We start from the raw sequence: 21,204 nt of genomic DNA, 5'->3' as shown, positions 1-21,204 counted from the left end.
CCAACCTAATTTCCTTCTTTGATAAGGCAACTGGCCTAGTGGATGGAGGAAAGCAGTAGACATGATTGTGACGTTGCACTCCATATGATTTTATGAAAATATGCTAATGAGTGTGAATAGAATGTAACTGGAATATGCTTCATGCAAAAGGTCTCTTGTAAGGTATCATTACAAAGCTTATAATCTACTGAGTGTGATCATCCAGTTTGTATGAATGTATCGTTCTTGTATCTGAAACTAGGAATATTAAGTATAACTCTGAGGTCCTATTGTAATTATGCAAAGTGTGGGCCATTAATGGTGGTTTCAAATCTTGATGGCTCACATCAACTAGGACAATTGACTGTAGATGGCTCTGTTTACTTGCAAGAAGTAATGAAAGCTTGGGATCTCACTGGACATGTGACCATGTCATCTGGTACTGGAATTCATCTTAAACCTGGTGATTTTCCATTTAGAAGGTGGGGTAGGGACCCAAAGAGACAAAAGATTCCCGCCTTGTGCCAAAGGTATATAAGGGGGTGGAACAGAACAAAGGGGGCTGCAGTCATGAGAAATCCCCTAACTAGCACCTGAGCTGAAACATGGACTGTACCAGGGGAAAGGATTGAGCCCAGACTAGAAAGGAGTCTAGTCTGTGAAAGAAGCTTATTAGCCATCTTGGCAGTGGGGGGTGTGGTTTCATCTGTAATCAGTTTCTTACTGTATTAGGCTTAGACTTGCAAGTTTTTGTTATTTTTTGCTTGGTAATTTACTTTGTTCTGTCTGTTATTACTCGGAACCACTTAAATCCTACTTTTTACTTATTAATAAACCCAGAGCAAGTAATTAATATGTGGGGGAGCAAACAGCTGTGCATATCTCTCTATCAGTGTTATAGAGGGCGAACAATTTATGAGTTTACCCAGTATAAGCTTTATACAGAGTAAAATGGGTTTATTTGGGGTTTGGTCCCCACTGGGAGCTGGGTATCTGGGTGCTGGAGAAAGGAGCACTGCTTAAGCTGTTTTCAGTTACGCCTGCAGCTTGTGGGGAACGTAGTTCAGACCTGGATCTGTGTTTGCATCAGGCTAGTGCAGGGATCGGCAACCTCTGGCATGCAGCCCGAAAGTGCAAGCACCCTGGTGGGCCGGGCCAGCTTGTTTACCTGCTGTGTCCACAGGTTCAGCCGATCGCAGATCCCACTGGCTGTGGTTCGCCGCTCCAGGCCAATGGCAGCGACGGGAAGCAGCACAGGCTGAAGGGTGTGCTGGCTGCACTTTCGGAAAGATGTAGACAAATTTTGAAAATTTAGCCCTTATATTTTATGCATTTGACTCTTCTCTAGGACAGGTCACACTATGACTTTTGTTCCAAGTTTTCACATATCATCTTGCCAGAAACTTGGAAAAGTAGAAGTGTTTAGTCAACTGTAAGAGAAATTGTATTTGTGTTTCTAGAAAGGGATCCTTCTGTTAATCTATGTAGGAAATTTAATGGAAATTGCTTTGGTGTTTTCATCTAGAGACAATGTAAAATTTTTTTTTTGTTTTCCCATCTGCAGATCTTTTAGGTCTTTCAGGACCAGCCATGCTACAACAGCAGCAACATCAACAGCGTACTCTCGCTACCAGCCCTCAGTCAAACCCTGTCAGCTCTTACTCTGGTTCAGGTCCTGCCAACCTTTACATGAGGCTGCCTAATCCAGCCAATGCTCATCCAAGCTCTTCATACACTTCAGATCTCTATGGAGGGTCCAACCCCATAAACCTTTATAGAACCTCATCACAACCTTCAGGGTCTTATTTGAATTCTTCCAGTCCTATGAACCCTTATTCAGGATCACTGAGTCAAAATAATCAATATCCACCTTACCAATGCAATGGAAACATGCCTATGGACAACTGCCCCTCTTACTTGGGTTCCTATCCTTCACAACCTCAACACTTGGACTTATATAGGTATCAGAGCCAAGACCCTTTACCTAAGCTAAGTCTGCCACCCATTCATACACTATACCAGCATAGACTTGGGAATAACCAGAGTTTTGGTTCCAAGTACTTGAATTATGGAAACCAAAATATGCAGGTAGATTCTTTTAATAATTGCACCAATAGACCAAATGTACACCATGCAGGGTCTTTTTCCCCTTACTCCACCCTTGAGGCTGACAGCCACTTTATGGATGTTGCCTCAAGATTAAAATGTAATTTTAGTAATCCAAGTGTGGACTATACTTCCATGAATAAAAATGGTGAACATCCCCTACATCCACCTTCACATCTAACACATGATTACCACTCAGCTTCAAGTATATTCAGTGGTTCTCCTCATTCACTACATCTCCAAAATAAGGATAGTGAAATGACTTCACACACAGCTAATGGGTTGTCTAATATGCTTCCAGATCTTAACCACGATAGGACTACTCCCCAACATGGTTTAAATAAAACTGATAGTCTGAATCCAGAAAAAGCAGAGGATCCCGATGATGTTTGGTCAGATAGTGAGCACAGCTTTCTGGATGCAGATATTGGAGGAGTGGCAGTTGCCCCATCTCATGGGTCAATTCTCATTGAATGTGCAAAACGGGAGCTCCATGCAACGACCCCCTTGAAAAATCCCAACAGGAACCATCCCACCAGGATATCACTTGTCTTCTATCAACATAAGAGTATGAATGAGCCAAAACATGGTCTGGCTCTGTGGGAGGCAAAGATGGCTGAGAAGGCAAGAGAAAAAGAAGAGGAGTGTGAAAAGTATGGTCCCGATTACGTGCCTCAAAAATCTTATGGCAAAAAATCAAAGCGGGAGCCTACTGAATCACACGAACCCTCAGAACCAACATATGTGCGCTTTATCAAGTCTCTTGCACAAAGGACTATGTCAGTCACCACAAACTCCACAGTGACTACATCTCCATATGCCTTTACACGGGTTACAGGGCCTTACAACAGATATATATAACTTCACACCTTTGTTGGTTACCTCATTTTAAAAAACAAGTTGTCAATCAAATAGTTCTCATTTAGGTTGCAGGGAGGGATGGGCAGGGAAAGAAACAGTATTTTCATTAAACTTGTCAGTGGAAAAACCTCAGCACACCAGCAAAAAGAGGTAATCTTACCACCACACTTATTTTCCACCGACTTGTAAGTGGTCACAGATGCCATGTGGAAACAAGACCAAAGCATCCTATGCAAAAAAACAAAACAACAACAAAAAATGTTCCACAATTTACATTTAAAAACACTGGCTCCATTATTGGAAGAGAGAATCTGCAAATGTAACTTTTTTCCTTACAGTTTTGCACATCTGTGACCACTTTTAATAATATCGACTTTGCATAGTCATGGAACAGGAACAAAAAATTAAAATACTGTTAGTATTAAAACAGCAGGAATCTTAAAATACCATCTGGTGCTGAATCTATGATGTACTGAAATACTGGAATTATGGCTTTTTAACATGCAGTTTTTACTGTAATCTTAATAGTCTTGATTTTATTTAACAAAATAGATACATATAGAACATAATGAATAGACAGCAAAACACTGAATTTGTTTGGATATTCTAAAACATGGTGCTATCTAAGAAAATGGTGTCTTTATTATAACCGTTGAACAGTTAATGCCTTTATAATAGATTAAAATGTTAATGGTGTATTCAAATATCCTTGAACAACAGGGGGACCTTTTCATTCATGTTTGTATCAAATTTGCCTGTTACTAAAACATGCTTACTTTTTAACATATGGGAATTAAAGACCTCTGGATTTTGCTCATCCAGTCAAGTCCTGGTTAAGGGACAATAATATATATAGAGATATTTTTTTTAAATAGTGTTTCAGAAGCACTTTGTCTACCTAAGCTTGGCAACTTGAACAGTGCTAAGGTACTAAGACATTAAAAGAAAGAAAGAACGTTTACTTTGATTTTAAAATGCAAAGATTTTTTTTTAAAGCTTTTAAATACTTTTGGCTTTAGCCATACATCTGCTGGTGGGCTACATATCCATTTTTAATAAGTCAGTTACAGTAGAAATGGGGTTTACTGGATACAAGGGAATGCTTTAGTACACAACACACATTTTACTGGTGCTCATCTCTCACAGCTATACTGTAACAGTTTTTTACAATTATTATGACAAGTTTATTGCTCAAATGAGTACAGTTTTAAGGACAGAATTTTATATTAACCACAGGTAATAATTAGCAGCATGTGAGATTCAAAAACTAGTTAGCTTAGGTTTCTGCTATTTCTAAAAGAGCTGTATGCTCTTCAGATAACTGAATGGCAGATTGTTTTTGTGTTGATAATTATGTAAATTGTGGTGTATGTCATTTCTCAGTGTAAGTGTCCTCTTTTCCAGGAAGATTGAGCAGACTGATGCCTACATAAAATTAATGAAGAAGGGTTAGTTCTGTGTGATTCCATTGATTAAATGGAGGGGAAAAGGCAGCTGGCTTGCTATGGTGGTTTTAAATCATTAATTTCTATTAAAAAAAAAAAGCAAAAGTTGTATAGTAAATTAAATTGTAAACAAAACCTTTTTTAATGCAATGATTTAGTATTTTAGTACTGTAAAAATTATATATACATATATATATGTATATACACACACACACACAAACATATATATATTTGGGTTTCAAGCTGAATTCACATCATGGTGCTACTCAGCCTGCTACAAATATATCATAATGTGAGCTAAAAATACATTAAAAGATTTGAGTGATGTTCCTACTTGTCATATACCTCAACACTAGTTTGGCAATAGGATATTGAACTGAGAGTGAAAGTTTATGATATTATATACCACCTCCCCCGCCCCCCATAGCCTTTGAAAAAAATACCTTTTTTCTCAGTACTTGATATTTTAGCAAGTATAACTTGAACTTCAACCTTTTTTTTTTTTTCCTAAAAATTCAGGGATATTTCAGCTCATGTTCTCCTTATGCCAACATGTCACCTGTGTGTATGTAAAGCTGTTGTAGGTTAATAAATATATTATTCTTGTGGGTTTTATTTTATTTTTTTCAGGGATTTAACTCTTCTCTTTTGAATCCCTCTTCTACTTTTACTTGTATATGTATTGATGTAACAAACTAATTTTGTAAATTTGTTAGCTCTTTTTATTGTAATGAAAGTGTTTAAAAGTTTTAGACTTGTTTTGCCTATTTCAAACAAAGAAAGTAGAATGCACTGAGCTAATTAAAGGGAAAATTGTAAGGCAGAGGTTTGGCAAGTGACCGTTTGCTAGAGTGTTTCAAATCACTCTCTAAACAAGGCTTCTGGGATACTGTAATGAATAAAATAATTTTTTTTAAAAAGGTACAGTCTGTATGAGGGCTTCCCTAAACAAGCAAACCTCCATCACTTAGCTATTTGTTGTGCAATATACTGTAAGATTGATCTAAAGATGTTATCTAGCAGAATTACAACCTAATTCTATTCAATAAAAGGAGGCCTTTTGGTTTTATTGGTCAAATATTTATATTCTGGCAATTTTTGAAATTCTTAGTATGTGGCTTTACCACTATAAATACAAAAAACGTTTTAAAATGTTTGTTTTCATTGAAACAGGAGTTTCATGTTTTTTAAACCTTAACTATAATTTCCTTATGTATTAGGTTAATTAAATCATTGTAAAATTTAATCTCTTGATTTTTTTTATTTGAATCATACCCATCATGCCATCCATAGTTGGTATTTGGTTAATATACCATTCACTGTCATTTGCCAAACTGCTGGCAAACAATAGCAGGAAGCTTAGTTGGGGATTCAATTATGTATTGTAAATACCTGAACTGTAATTTAGGTGTACAGAACCCTGCCTCAGAATGAATGAAAAAGCAGACATAAAATTGCGTGTATAGGATTATCAGGTTGACTATAGCCATACTTGAAGATGCTTCTGAGTGGTGTCAACTTTACTTGAATGAATTTTTCATCTTGATTGACGCACAGTGGTGTAAAGTTCACTTCTAAAGCTAGTGGTTAACTTGTGTAGGAAACGTTAGCAGTTTGACACTAAGGTAATGAACTTCTGTGTGTGTTTTCCAGGCTTATGTTCTACCTTTTTTTTTTTTTTTTTAACTTTAGTTTCACTCATTTTTTATGAAATGTTTGAAAGTCTATAAAAATCTGAGGATGGTTATAAATACTGTAAGTATTGTAATGTAATGAATGCAGGTTATTTGAAAGCTGTTTATTATTATATCATTCCTGATAACGCTGAGATGTGGGTGTTTTTAATAAAATTTATATTTATTTAATGCACTCAAAGTCTGTCTTCCAGAAACTTGTCTTTCATGATGAATAATTTTTCCCAAGCACATACAGCCAACAGGAGAATATATACAGTTCTGGTTTGCTCAGGGCAAGGAAGAGGTCAGTAAACTGAAAAGGATTTGAAGAAGTAAAAGAAAAATGATTAAAGGGCTGCAGAAATTTGGAGAAACTAGAGTTAAATAGGTATTGCTTTGCTAAACACAGCTTAGGGGAAAACAACAAATACTTAAAGTTTGAAGCCACAAAAGAAAGTTGATTATTTAGGGTGGGTTAAGAAGGATGGTCTGTCTAACTACTCCTGATACAGTTGAGTACCAGAAAGTTTAGGCTGAACATGGGGAAAAATCTAATGGTCTAACTGTTTAAAATGTAAAATATTACACTCTGAAACTGTCTGAATGTTCTGCAAGCTGCATGACTTCAGTTGTTTAGAGGCTTGACGAACACAATGGCCCAGAACAGCAATTTGTGCAAATCAGCATAGTTCCATTGGCTTCCACTATACTGGCTTCACTGACACTGTTTAGGAGCTGGCTACGAAAACTAAAATGAGGGAATAATCTCACTGACTTTATTGGTATAAGAACATAATTATGGCCATACTGAGTCTAACCAATGGTCCATCTAGTCGAGTGGCCAGCACCAGATACTTCAGAAGGAATGAACAGGACAGTTTATCGAGTGATCCATCCCATTATCCAGTCCCACCTTCTGGCAGTCAGAGGTTTAAGATACACCCAGGACATGGGGTTGCAATATTGACTAATACGTTCATTGAGGATAGGTCCATCAACAGCTATATAATTCTTTTTAGAAGCCAGTTATACCTTTGGCAATGGCAATGAGTTCCACAGATTGTGCATTGTGTGAAAAAGTACTTCCTTATGTTTGTTTTAAACCTGATGCCTATTAATTTCACTGGGAGGCCCCTGGTCCTTGAATTACATGAAGGGGGAAATAATACTTATGCACTTTCTCCACACCATTCATGATTTTATAGAGCTCTATAATACACCCCTGTGATGGGATCCCTGGGGTGCAGCCTGGGACTGTGGGACTGCTGAGCCCTCTTAACGCTCCAGCCTGGGCTGTCTCTCACAATGCTTTTGCTGGTGACAAGCAGCAAACCCATCCAGGTGCTATTATCACAGCACAACCACATGTGGAGCCCTACAGCTATCTACATTGCACGAATGCTCTCAAAACCACACATGAATCACATTGCCAAAGGCACCAGCCAAATCCCCCCAGTTGCCAGCCTGGTACCTCAGAAATATACCATTTTGCACCGTTCAAGACCCTTTCTTGAGCAATGCAGGTTTATTAATTGGTTCACCACTTCATCAATGGAAAGTGGATATACACCAGCCTTTGTAACCCTGCACAGCTTTACCACACACTTTGGGCAAACTCATTGGTAAAAGATAAACTTTTTTTTACCGTTTATTAATTACAAAAGATAGTTTAAGTGGTAGACAAAAACACACAGTGGTTACCAAAAACATACATATATATAAGCACACAATCTAAACCTTAACCCTTATCACACTAGACCAACAGTTCTCAAACTGTGGGTCATGATCCCAGGGTTGGCTTAGATTTGCTGGGGCCCACAGCTGAAGCCAAAGCACAAGTCCCACTGCCCAAAGCTGAAATCAAAGCCTGAGGGTTTCAGCCCTGTGCACTGGGACTCAAGTTACAGGCCCCCTACCTGAGGCTGAAGCCCTTCCTTGGGCTTCAGCTTGGCCCCCTTCCCACCACACCCAAGGCAGTGGGACTCAGGCTTTGGTGCCGTCTCTTGGGATCATGTAGTAATTTTTATTGCCAGAAGGGGGAGTCACAGTGCAGTGAAGTTTGAGAACTCCTGCACTAGACAATATTTAGCTCAAGCAATGTTCTCACCCCACTGGCTCCTACAGTCCTTAATATACAGGTTTCTCCCTTAAACCTAGACCAGTCTCCTCTGTTGATATCATCAGTCTTCTGAGCATACTTGTTGCTTACAGCATAGGTCGAGGAAGGACAAAAGGCCAAGCATGGGGCCCCTGTGTTCTGTTTTATACCTTTAGTCTACGTGCTTGGAGGACACAAGTCCAGGCATATATGGTGGGTATTGCTGAGTCATCAGGCAAGACTGAGCAATTCCCCTGGTGTGGCCTTGTGCAACTGAGTCATTGCATTGTAGCTCCCTTGCTGGACAATGGCTGTTAATGGTTGCTTGACACCCGCCCAGGTGTGGATTATTCTGCCTGGTTATTGTCTTTGGGGAGCTAGTATCTGGATGCTTCCCAAACCCACAGCATTTTCACTGCTGTTGTTACCCATGCATGCTGGATTCAAGCTAGTTTGAAAAGCCACCTATCTCCTTACACGTGGCCCTGAATCAGCAAAACACTTAAACACAAGCTTTGTCCCATTGTATTCTACTTGAAGAGGCTTTTTGTGTGTGTAAAATAAGGAAGGTGGTGTGGTATTTCAGGCCTTTTCTCCAAGTAGAATTGCTTTTTCCTCAAATTCACATAGAGCAACATTGTTAAAATGATTTAGGGTGCCACACTTTATACTAATCTAAAGCTAAAGCATTGCTTTGCACCTAAAATGTTCTGAACTGCTCTAGATTTAGATCAAGCAGAAAACATATATTAGGGTGCCTGGATGAACTTCAAATGCTCATGAAGCTACTAAGCCAATTCCCTATGAAACTGGCTAATGCTATAGCTCTTTGTAATGTCTACAAAACAAGACAAATTAGAACAAGATTTCTTCTGACATATCTGAGTTACACATATGCAAAACTGAGGAGTGACTCTTGGGGTGGGTTTTTTTTAATGTATACAAATAGAATTCAAAAGCAATTACAGTGATTTTGCTCAAATGTCTGAGAGTAAATCCAGCTTGGAAATATCAGTCACAAAGAAAGTTATGACCTATTAAAAGTGAAAACCTTCATCTCAGTATGCATTACCCACCATTAATTTAAGACATACATTAGGAAATATTTAAAAAACAAAACCTTTTATCTACATGCACCACAAAGTGGGAAAATTAAACTCTGGATTCAAAGGTGTCGTGTGTGTCTTGGGCCTATCTATATATAATAAAGATACACACACCACCTTTTATTCACGTCTTGAACTCAGTGGGATCGTTCAGATGAGGAGACGTCTTAAAGGGTTTGCAGAACTTGGGGGCCTTCGTTTCGTCTGTGCTTATGCTGTGCATATCAGCTTGTCTTGCTGAAGTTTACTTTAATTCAAACAATGCAGAGGTTAAAAATGATACATTTCAGTTTTCAAGTTGTCTGTTCTTTAACTGACATGGCTAAGAACTTTGCCTAAAAAATATGCAGCTGAATTTTCTTTTAAACTCAATTACTTTTCCTTATGTAGCAACTAATCATTTTGTTCTTTGAGACATACAGCAGTTGACAACTTTGTCTCAGAAAGAGTGGCCTGACAATTTTATTTTTCCAAGAGCCAATTGACAGTTTTCTCCATCACTCACAACCAGATATTTTGTTTTTCAACTGAGCTCATGTATTTAAGCAAGTCTTCACTTTTGGTCTGTGATTTTTTTTGCTAACTTTGTTTTGTTAAGATAAATATTGTGAAACGAATTAACTGCTTGTGATGGTTCAACAGAATTAATTAAAGTTTATGTTCTGCCTAACAGTGACCTGCATAGGGAAATTAAGTTGAGATTGTATAAAAGAGGCCTGAGCAGGTTTGTTATTGGTGAGTTTTTCAATTTTTTACCCTCCTTTCAAAAGAAAAAAACCCAACCCCCAAACAAAGAAAACTCCCCAGTTGTTATGAAACATGGACAAAGAGATGTCTTTATTAAAGATCCACCACCATCACCTTATGCTACCCTTCGGTTAAGGAGAGAGAATTCAGTTCACATATATATTGAGCTCTCCAAAGAATATTACAGAAAAAACAGATGTGACATTTCTGATATTAAAGGTAATAAGCAATAATAATAACTATAAATACAACAATTTATAAATTTATTTATAAATAATTTTATAAACAATTTATTAATTTATAAATAAAATAAACATATCAGCCCTTGTTTACACATCATGATAAGAACATAATGATCCAGAAGAGGTCATAAATCCCTTCATGAAGCTCTCTTCTAAAAACATGACACTTTTCAATTTAATTAGCATTGGATTCAAACAGATTATAGACTTTAAGATCAACAGGTACCACCATGATCATCTAGTCTGACCTCCTGAACATCGCAGGCCACAAAACCTCTCTTTGAGTTCAACTTTTTGCACCTTCTACTGTGTTTTAATTTAAAATATCCTGTCTCTCTCTTTTAAAGAACTAATTTCTAATAGACTCATAGTCAAAGTCAGTCCTATAGCCACTTGGGCTTCACTAGCTATAACGAGGTAAAAACTACTTGTGTCTTGTCTCCACTAGAATTTTGCAGTGAATGAGCTATTTCAATGTGAAACACACACTTCTTTTTTGTAGTCAAGACATAGCCTCAAGCTCCTAAATCACTTGACAGCTTTTTGGAAATATTAGCCAATGTCTAACAGGCAGTTGCTGGTTGGTTGGTTGGTTTTTTGGAGGAAGAGTTCTTTTATTTCCCACTTTTTTCAATTATTGGAACCCCATTGCATTTAACTGTTGAATAATCTGCCTCCTTCATTTTTGTACTCTCATTCCGATTATCTGTAAAAACGACTGCACCATTATCTTTCTATATGTAAGCTTTAGTGCAGAACATTTCAATAGAGAGATTTAGCTGGAGGAAATAGCTTAAGGCCTTAAAGCATGGTTCTGCTCTGAAAAATGACTGTAAAAGTGGTATCATGGGGTTCTCAGTTTGTCTTTGAATGATATCTGCATCCCACTTGCTTAGTTTACAAGTAGAAATGTGTTTCTTCCTAACCTGAGTCTGGTTTGGTGTTTTCCTTCTGATTCACCTGCACGGGACTCCATAGGGGAAATTATCTCCTCAAGACACCTATGCAAGCCAAGGTGCCTTTAGTGGCTTTGCACAGGTGTAACTCAATAAAACTATAAAACTCTGTTGCTGTACAAAAAGGAATAGAATCCAAACCTCTTTGCTGTGTTGTCTCTTCAGTTTCACTAGCAGGAATAAAATATATTTTTGTCACTCCAGTCAACAGATGTGATTGCGACCACATAAGGGAAGTAGATCTGTTGTGTAAGAAGATCTCATTTTTTCTATATTCATTTTGTGAGGTAGAACCTCAGCCTCAAGTTTCAAATACCCAGATTCCTTGAAAACAAAAGTTCAGATCCCAGTAGTGTTGACTCAGTCCTTCATCCAAGTTAAAAGAATTTCATGTGGGTTTTGCAGGAAAGACCTTTAAAACCTAGGCCCTCTCTGCTCTGCATGTAATTTAAAGAAGCCATGGTTCTTTTAATCCCACTGGCCTTGACCAAATCTCTCTCCCTGTCTTCCCCCCTACACCTTGCTATGCTGTGTATTAATTGGCTACCATCATTCACACAGGAGAGTGCATTTCAGAGGACCTTTAGGATTATAATTTGTGGCAATTGGAAGGTGCTAAGCATTCACTCACCAATGTATATACTTCAGGTAAAGAAGAAATTACACTGAGATATAGGGAGCAGTCAGATTTAGGCACAGGCTGGGAATCAGAAAATTCTGAATTCTAGTCTTTACTTTCACACTGACCCCACCAGTGGCTTTGGATAAGGCACTTAACTTCTCTGTCTCGGGATTCCCTGGCTCTTGTGAAGATTAACTGGATAACAACTATAAAGTGCCCTGGCCATGAAAAGAGTGCTACATATTAGGTCCTTCTGAAGCCTTAAGCACAAACACCAACTGATGGAACCAAGGATCTAATGTTAGGATCGTAGATAGTTGTAATGATCAACCTCCACTGCTGTGGTGCCTGTCTAATGGTAACAATAGAGGGGACAAAAAAAATTAAAATTGGATTTCAAAAGGCTTTCTATGGTGTACTGCAGTATAGACACTCTCAACAGTACGAACTCTAGACATCAAAGAAAAAAAGACGAAGTTGTGTTTCTGCCAGATGACTGCTTAAAGGACACTATGAACTGCTTGCAGATTTGTAATCTTCATTTTCAGCTGACTGAGCTTTTGTTGAGTTGGTAGCATCAGTAGGGTGACCAGATGTCCTGATATTATAGAGACAGTCCCAATTTGGGGGGCTCTTTCTTATATAGGCACCTATTACCCCTCACTCCGTCCCAATTTTTTACACTTGCTATCTCGTCACCCTAGGCATCACATACTTTTCAGTGTTCACAGATAGCGTCACAGTTGCTGTGATATCATGTTACATTCAGAACAAAGCCTGAAGATTTAAAATGCGTTTTTGGTAACAAAGAACATGCTTTAAAAATAGCCAGCTTATTTAGCTCTCTCCTTCTCTATTGTCTGCAACTTCTTACAGCGCATGAAAACAGCATTGCCTCCACTGCCATGCTAATTATTGCTATTTCACAAATATTGCTTTGTCACCACCACCACCTGTTCCTAATTGAACTTGAAATTAAGTAGGTAAATTAATCAATAACATTAAAAGTGTAGCTAATTTCTTCATCTATGCATCAGTCACATTGATTTCTCCCACATACAGCTCTGGGAAAATAACTTGCTAATGAACTTGTCCTCCCTCTGATGGTTGGATTTACAGTAGCAATGCAAAAAATGTGTTGGATCCTGTATAAACAGAGTCTTTACAAATTTCAGCAACAGCACGGAATATTTTAAAATAAAATGTTTAAGAATCAGGACATTTGCTATTTATGGAAATTTTAACTTAATTTTAACTATTAACTTTTTCTTTGTTAATATTAATGAATGTTTGCGGGAGGTCCTCAGAGTCCATCTTATGATCATTTTCTATGCAAAGATGATACAGTCCATTAGTTCTGATAGGACAATATGTCTGGTAACAAATTAGGATATTGTAACTTGATTGCATGAAGAAGTCTGATGAAACGGAGTAGATGGAAGGAAACCTTTTGTACTTAAACAAAGAGCTCCTAATCACAAGCTTTGGGGGGAAGCTTTAAATTACCTACCAGAAAGAACTGAAATAGGAAAATTATGTGACCTCCTTAGAGGAGGGGCTTTTATAAGTATGGCCCTGATGCAGGAAGCATTTACACATATGTTTAAGGGGCTGTCCATAAATTATATAACACATTAGGGTGTGGGTCCTTCATTTTGTATGTTTTTTTCAGTGTTGCAAAGTGTTACAAGGGGTGGGGGGACACCCCCTAACTTCATACAGGAATAATTCAATTGACTTTACTGGGATTACTCACGTGCATAAAGTTACGCATGGGTAAGTGCTTGCAGAAGCGGTTTTTCGCCTTCCCCTGCAGTGTGGGGCATGGGTCACTTGCTGGTGGATTCTCTGCAGCTTGAGGTCTTCAAACCACAATTTGAAGACTTCAATAACTCAGGCATAGGTTAGGGGTTTGTTATAGGAGTGGATGGGTAGGGTTCTGTGGCCTGCTTTGTGCAGGCGGTCGGACTAGATGATCACATTGGTCCCTTCTGACCCTAGAATCTATGAATCTATGAATCTAAGAGGACTAATATATGCCTTGTTAGATAACAGTATTAGCGGCTAGTTTTTTCCCTGAGAAAGACCCCAGTTAATTCTTCTAGTTACAGCTGAGATATATGATAAATGTGTTTTCTGAGTGGGACTAATTGCTTCTTTATATAAATCTCACAATGCAGTTTATTGGCTTTGTCTCTAGAGAGAACATTGAACTCATCTAGTTTTTTTATATAAATACACATGATTGGAAATATCACAAAACCCAGATTCCCTGCAGATATGATTTTTGTCTATTTGGTCATATCTGATTGCACAATTCCAGTACATATGACTCAACACAGTAAGAGACATGATGTCTGATGCAAGGGCTGCACTGATATTAGTTTCTAGTGCATAGTAAATTAACTGAGTTCTTATTCCATCAGCTAAAGTGGATACATTTATACACCATAAAAGAAACCTGTCATCAAGTTAACCCTTCTTCATGTAATGGGAAGAAGTGAAACCTGGCCCAGGCAGAAGTTCTAGAGATCCTGAGTGTGAAACCTGACCTTCTCAAAGGCTTCTCCTCTCCCTTCTGCTTTTGGTACAAACCATTTCTATAGTTCTTACCTCTTGTTCACTGGGGCAGTGCCCCTACATTGTATGGCAAGACTGGGCACCCAGTCTCGTAGGATTGGGTTGAACATCAACTGAAAGAAAAATTGATCCATGTATGCTAACCTAAGACTGGAGATCTAGGTTCAATTCTCTGTTCTTAAAGACTTCTTGTGTGACCTTGGGCAAGTCACTGAGGCCTGGATCCATCAAGGAACTTAAGCCTTGTGATGCCTATTTTTTAGGTGCCTATAAAACTCCAGGAACAAAACTGCAATCCACAAAACTTGAGTTGGGTGCCTAGGATTCCTATACAATGCATGAGGGAGCTAGGCACCTAAGAATGTGATTTATTATGCTCCATGCAGGTTCTGGGGTGGCTGCAGAGGTGGTATGTGCTATTCAGCTTCCTGGGGTTATCAGTAGTCTTCCTGGACTCCTCAGCCACCCTATAACATGCACGGGGCATAATAAAAAGCTTTTTCCATACCTGAGAGACACTCTTCCCTGGGCGGGTTGGGATCTGAGGAGGGAAGGAGCGGCACAGCTTCAGCTGGCCCAGGACTCCTCCAGGCAGGTAGAAGAGAGGGGCTTGGGATTTCAGCCGGCCTGGGGCTCCTCTGGCTGAGGGGGGGGGCACTCGGGGCTCCACTCACAGGGGACGGGCAGGGGATCTCGGGGTCCAGCCGGGGGGGATGAAGGAAGCAGACAGAAGGAGCAGAGCCAGGACTAACCTCCACCAAAGGAGGGTCCATAGTTAGGAGCCTGCCTCGCTCCCCACAAAATGGGAGGAGGTGGAGGGAATGGATGATGGTGCCCACCATATTACTTTTAGCACAATGGTTAGAGCATAGTCACATATTTATAAATGGTCTGGAAAATGGGTGAACAGTGAAGTGGCAAAAATTGCAGCTCATACAAAATTACTCAAGATAGAAGTCTGCTTTGAACTTAACTAAGAGTTATAAAGAGATCTCACAAAACTGGGTGACTGGGCAACAAAATAGCAGATTAATTTCAACGTTGATAAGACCAAAACACAATGCACATTGGAAAACATAATCCAAACTATACGTACAAAATGATGGGTCTGGATTAGCATTTACGACTCAAGAGAGATGTTGGAGTCACTGTGGATAGGTCTCTGAAAACATCTGCTCAGTGTGAGATGGCAGTCACAAAAGCAAACCAAATGTTAGGAAACATTAGGAAAGGGATAGATAACAGGACAGAATTTGCCACTATATAAATCCATGGTACACTCACACCTTGAACACTGTGTTCAGGTCTGGTTGCCCCATCTAAAAGAAAATATTAGAATTTGAAAAGATACAGATAAGGCCAACAGAAATGATTAGGGGCATGGAACAGCTTCCGTGTGAGGAGAGATTAAAAAGACTGGGACTGTTCATCTTAGAAATGAGATGACTAATGTGGGACACGATGGAGCTCTATAAAACCATGACTGGTGTGGAGAAAGTGAATAGAGAAGTGTTATTTAGCCCTTCACATAACACAAGAACCAGGGTCAACCAATGGAATTAACGGGCAGCAGATTTAAAACAAACATATGGAAGTACTTCTTCACAACCAATCTGTGGAACTCATTGCCAGGGGATGCTGTGAAGGCCAAAAATATCACTGGGTTCAAAAAACATTAGGTAAGTTAATGAAGGATAGGTCCATCAATTATTATTAGCCAAGATGGTCAGGGATGCAACCCTGTGCTCTGGGTTTCCCTGAACCTCTGACTGCCAATAGCTGGGTCTGGACAACACTCAATAATTGCCCTGTTTCATTCATTCTCTCTGAAACATTGGCTATAGTTAGAAGACAGGATACTGGGCTAGATGGACCATTGTTCTGACCCAGTATGGCCATTCTAATGGTCTTATAGTCACTTCCCTATATCACTGAGGAGTTGTGAAGATATACATGTTACAGATTGTGAGTACTCAGATACTTTGGTAATGGGGACCAATGTATGTACCTTAGATAGAAATGGAGGAGTTTGATTTCCTTTTCTGCTTATGTTAAGTTTAGATTAGCCCTAACCATTTTGCCAGCCAGGGTGGAAAAGCATTTTTAGCAAACTCCTCCACAGTGGCCAACCAAAACAAATCAAAAACAAACAAACAAAAACCCACAATGCACCTGGTCCTTCAGCAGAAATGTTCTCTGTAAAATTTGCCAGTTCATCTAGCCCACCTCAAAACATGTACAGACAAGAATAGCTGCTCAGCATGTGTGGAAAATTGTTTTACTAAATGTGGAGAGGAAAGCATTGATTCAAACTCACGGACATGAGAAGCTGAAATTGCAGAGAGTTGCCATTAGTACTCTTGCTGCTGTGAAATCTGAAAGGAGTGGAATGGTTGCTCATTCAGAGGCCAACATAAAGGCAATGAAGGAAGCCAAAATTACTTTTCTGAATTTCCTCTCATTTCAGTTATAATTGGGCACCCCAAGGTATTCTGTTCTCAGCCACAGTGATAAGCAGTCAGACCTGTTGTTGCATATATAGAAGATATCAGGGAATTGACGGCCTGGGCTTTTGAATTGATTTCTCATAATGTGTTCAATAAAATATTTTAGTATAGCCGGTGAAATCCTATGCACACCACCAGGAGATAGGAGAGATGCTGTCATCTGTCTGCAAAAGAACAAATATAGATACAAATATAGATCTGCTGACCTGTTGCTAATAAAGATCTATAGCAAATTATTTCTTTCCTGATGCCTGATGATACCGCAACTAGTATTTTATTTGTCAGCTTGAAAGAGATGCCACACAGTTCTACAAAAGCAAGGCTTGTTGTCTGCAACAGTAAAATTTAATGCAAAAAGAATAGCCTCCAGCTTTATGCACACAGTGTCTATCTCCTCATTTGAAGCTAGCTGTAAAAAAGTACTAAACAAAATATTCCATTGTGCAGAACTCCTCTGAGCCTCCTTTATGACATAATTGCCCTGATTAAAAGTCTCTACAATGTCTCACAGAGACTGAAATGCTGCAGAGAAGTGCATCTAAAATTTCTTTACCAACTCAACGGGCATTAAGGGCATCATCATTACAAACTGGGGATAGCAAATGACAAAAAACTACTTGAACATTTTTCTTAGATGATGAGGCTGTAGTCAAGGCAAAAGGATTATCCACTGTTACAGCAGACTTAAATGTGTATTTCTTTTATCTCGGAGTCAAAACAAGTTAATAAAAAATTAAGTTTCCTTTACTGAAGTCTAACACCAAATATTCAAAAGGCAGCCACTGTGATTCTCTCGGTAGGGGAAAGTATGAAGCAACTTTGTAAAAAGTCTAGAATTCATGGCCTAAATATGCCAAAAGGGGCTGCACTTTTGAGTGACCGATTTTTTTTCTAGTTCATAGATTCTAAGAACACTATATGTGAAAGAAAACAGAGTCAAATATTGTAAAAAATCTTAAATGAATCAAACTGTGCCATAGAATCTCTATGGATAGAAATTCCATGCTTGAATAGTAAAAGTATAGAAGTAGGAATATGCTATCAACTACCTGACCAGGATAGTGATTATGAAATGTTCAAGGAGATTAGAGAGGCTTCAAAAGCAGAAAACTCAATAATTATGGGTGATTTCAACTATCCCTGACTGGGTACATATCACCTCAGGACAGGATTCATAGATAAAATTTCTAGAAATAATTAATGGATTTCTTGGATCAGCTACTTCTGGAACTCACAGGAGCAGAGGCAATTCTTCAGGATCTGGTCCAAGAGGTGAATATAGCTAAATCGGTTGAAAATAACAACCATAATGTAATTAAATTCAACATCCTTGGGGGGTGGGGCAGGAAGTACCAAAGAAACTCACCCACAGTAGCACCTAACTTCAAAAAGAGGAACTACACAAAAATGAGGAAGCTAGTTAAATGGAAATTAAAACTAACAGTCACAAGAGTGAAATGCCTGCAAGCTTCAGAGAAACTTTAAAAAAAACACCACAATAGTGGCTCTACTTAATTTTTTTTTTAAAGTAAAAGGACCAAAATAATGCCACCATGGCTAAACAACAGAGTAGAAGAGACAGACTGAGACAAAAAGGTATCCTTTAAAAATTGGATGTTAAATCTTACTGAGGAAAATAAAAGGAGCATAAACTCTGGCAAGACAAGTGTAAAAATATAATTAGGCAGGCCAAAAAAAGATTTTGAAGAACAACTAGCAAAAGACACAAAAACTAACCACAAATTTTGTTTTAAGTACATCAGAAGCAGAAGCCTGACAAACAGTCAGTGGGGCCACTGGATGAGTAAGGTGCTAAAGGAGCATTCAATGAAGACAAGGCTTTTGCAGAAAAGCTAAATGAATTCTTTGCATCAGTCTTCACTGTAGAGGATGAGAGAGAGATTCCCCATCTGAGCCATTCTTTTTAGGTGACAAATCTAAGGAACTATCCCAGACTGAGGTATCAGTTGGAAAGGTTTTGGAAACATGACATGATTAGAGTGAGCAGATGTCCCGTTTTTATAGGGACAGTCCCATTTTTTGAGAAGTTTTCTTATATAGGCACCTATTACACCCCACTCCCGCCCATTTTTTCACAGTTGCTATCTGATCACCCTAAACATGATACATTAAACAAGACCAGATGGTATTCACCGAAGGGTTATGGAGGAAATCCAATATGGTAGTGCAGAACTATTAACTACGATACGTAACCTATCACTTAAATCAGCCTCTGTACTAGATGACTGGAGGATAGTTAATGTAACACCAATTTTTTAAATAGGCTCCAGAGATGATCCTGTCAATTTCAGGCCAACTTCAATACCAGGTAAACTGGTTGAAACTATAGTAAAGAACAGATTTATCAAACACAAACACAAACACAACTTGTTGTTGGAGAAGAGTTAACATGGCACTTGTTAAGGGAAATCATGTCTCATCAATTCATCAAAATTCTTTTAGGAGGTCAATAAATATGACAATGGTGATTCCATTGATACAGTGTACTTGGATTTTTAGAAAGCCTTTGACAAGGTCCCACACCAAAGACTCTTAAGCAAAGTAGGCAATCAGGGGACAAGAAAGAGTCCTCGCAAGGATCCATAACTGGTTAAAAGGCAGGAAACAAAGGGCAGAAATAAATGATCAGTTTTCAGAACAGGAAGAAGTAAATGCTCTGGGACCAGCACTGTTCAACATATTCATAAATGATCTAGAAAAAGGGCTAAACAGTGAGGTAGCAAAGTTTGCAGGTCATACAAAATTACTCAAGATAGTTAAATCCAAAGCAAAGTGTGAAGAGTTAAAAGGGCATCTGACAAAACTGGCTGACTGGGCAACAAAATGGCTAATGACCTTTAATGTTGTTAAATGCAAAGTAATCCACATTGGAAAACATAATCCCAATGATACATATGAAATGATGGGGTCTTAATTAGCTGTTACAACTCAAGAAAGATCTTGAAGTCATAGTGGATAATTCTCTGAAAACATCAGCTGCATGTGTAGCAGCAGTCAAAAAAGCTAACCAAATGTTAGGAACCATTAGGAAAGGGATAGACGACAGGACAGAATTTGCCACTATATAAATCCATGGTACACCTTAAATACTGTGTTCAGTGCTGGTTGCCCCAGAGGGGAGGGATAGCTCAGTGGTTTGAGCATTGGCCTGCAAAACCCAGGGTTGTGAGTTCCATCCTTGAGGGGGCCATTTAGGGATCTGGGGCAAAAATCTGTCTGGGGATTGGTCCTGCTTTGAGCAGGGGGTTGGACTAGATGACCTCCTGAGGTCCCATCCAACCTTGATATTCTATGATTCGATCTTAAAAAGAAAGACATATTAGAATTGGAAAAGGTATAGAGAAGAGGAACAAAAATGATTAGGGGTATGGAACAATTTATGAGGAGAGATTAAAAAAGATTGGAACCGTTCAGCTTAGAAAAGAAATGACTAATGAGGGTTATGGTTTCGAAACAGGGAAGAATGAATTCCCCCTTCACATACCACAAGAAACAGGGATCATCTGCCTAAATGAATAGGCAGCAGTTTTAAAAACAAAAAGAAGTACTACTTCACATAATGCACAGTATACCTATGGAACTCATTGCCATGGGATGTGGAGAAAGGCAAAGTATAACTGGGTTCAAAAATGATTTTGATAAGTTCATGCAGGATGGGTCCATCAATGGCTGTGAGCCAACATGGCTAAGCCTCTGAATGACAAATTCTCGGACTGGATGACATGGGATGGGATCACTTGATAATTGGCCTATTCATTCTCCTTGAAGCAGAGGCATTCGCCTCTGTCAGAGGGCACAATTCTGGGCTAGATAGAGCATTGGTCTGACCCAATAGGGCCATTCTTTTGTTTTTATGTTAAAGGAAGGGTGGAGGGGATAGTTTGAGATGTGAATTCAGAATCGCCTATAGCAATACTCTAGGAAACCAGGTCAAAGAAAAAGGAGGCAGCTTGTTTATAAGATTGTAATATTTCTGCACTCTACTAAAGGATAACGTATTTTACTGAATGACAAATTATCTGTTTAAATAATAATTTGACAAAGCACCTTCTATCTCCACAGGCATTTACAAAGACATATACACAAACCTTTAAAAGATTACTACATACCCAAGAACTTCAGCCACCTCTGGGATGAAACACAGTGGTTTAGCACAGAAAGTGATTTCACAAACTGCAGGGAAAATTTAGGAAGGCAGAATATAATTTTCAGAGCTGACCTTTGGCTGGACACTGGTGTTAACACCCCTACAACTTTA

General features: G+C 38.8%; 2 protein-coding genes across 4 annotated transcripts in view; one reads left to right on the top strand and one right to left on the bottom strand.

Moving 5' to 3' along the window:
• TET2 (tet methylcytosine dioxygenase 2) overlaps positions 1–6,260 on the top strand; it is a 101,263-nt gene extending 95,003 nt beyond the window's left edge. The window contains exon 10 of the mRNA XM_050944491.1: positions 1,544–6,260. Coding sequence (XP_050800448.1) covers positions 1,544–2,946 — 1,403 coding nt within the window. The 3' untranslated portion in view covers positions 2,947–6,260. The remainder of the gene's footprint in view (positions 1–1,543) is intronic.
• The window catches only part of PPA2 (inorganic pyrophosphatase 2), a 456,033-nt gene that overhangs the window by 210,482 nt on the left and 224,347 nt on the right, over positions 1–21,204 (bottom strand). For all 3 annotated transcript variants that reach the window (XR_007773249.1, XR_007773247.1, XR_007773248.1), the window contains exon 13: positions 21,056–21,119. The gene's annotated coding sequence lies outside the window, so the exon portion shown is untranslated. The remainder of the gene's footprint in view (positions 1–21,055; positions 21,120–21,204) is intronic.

The sequence above is a fragment of the Gopherus flavomarginatus genome, chromosome 3 (assembly GCF_025201925.1).
Source record: "Gopherus flavomarginatus isolate rGopFla2 chromosome 3, rGopFla2.mat.asm, whole genome shotgun sequence".
NCBI lineage: Eukaryota > Metazoa > Chordata > Testudines > Testudinidae > Gopherus > Gopherus flavomarginatus.
Note: the sequence above shows the minus strand (reverse complement) of the source record. Positions and strands in the feature narration are given on the sequence as shown.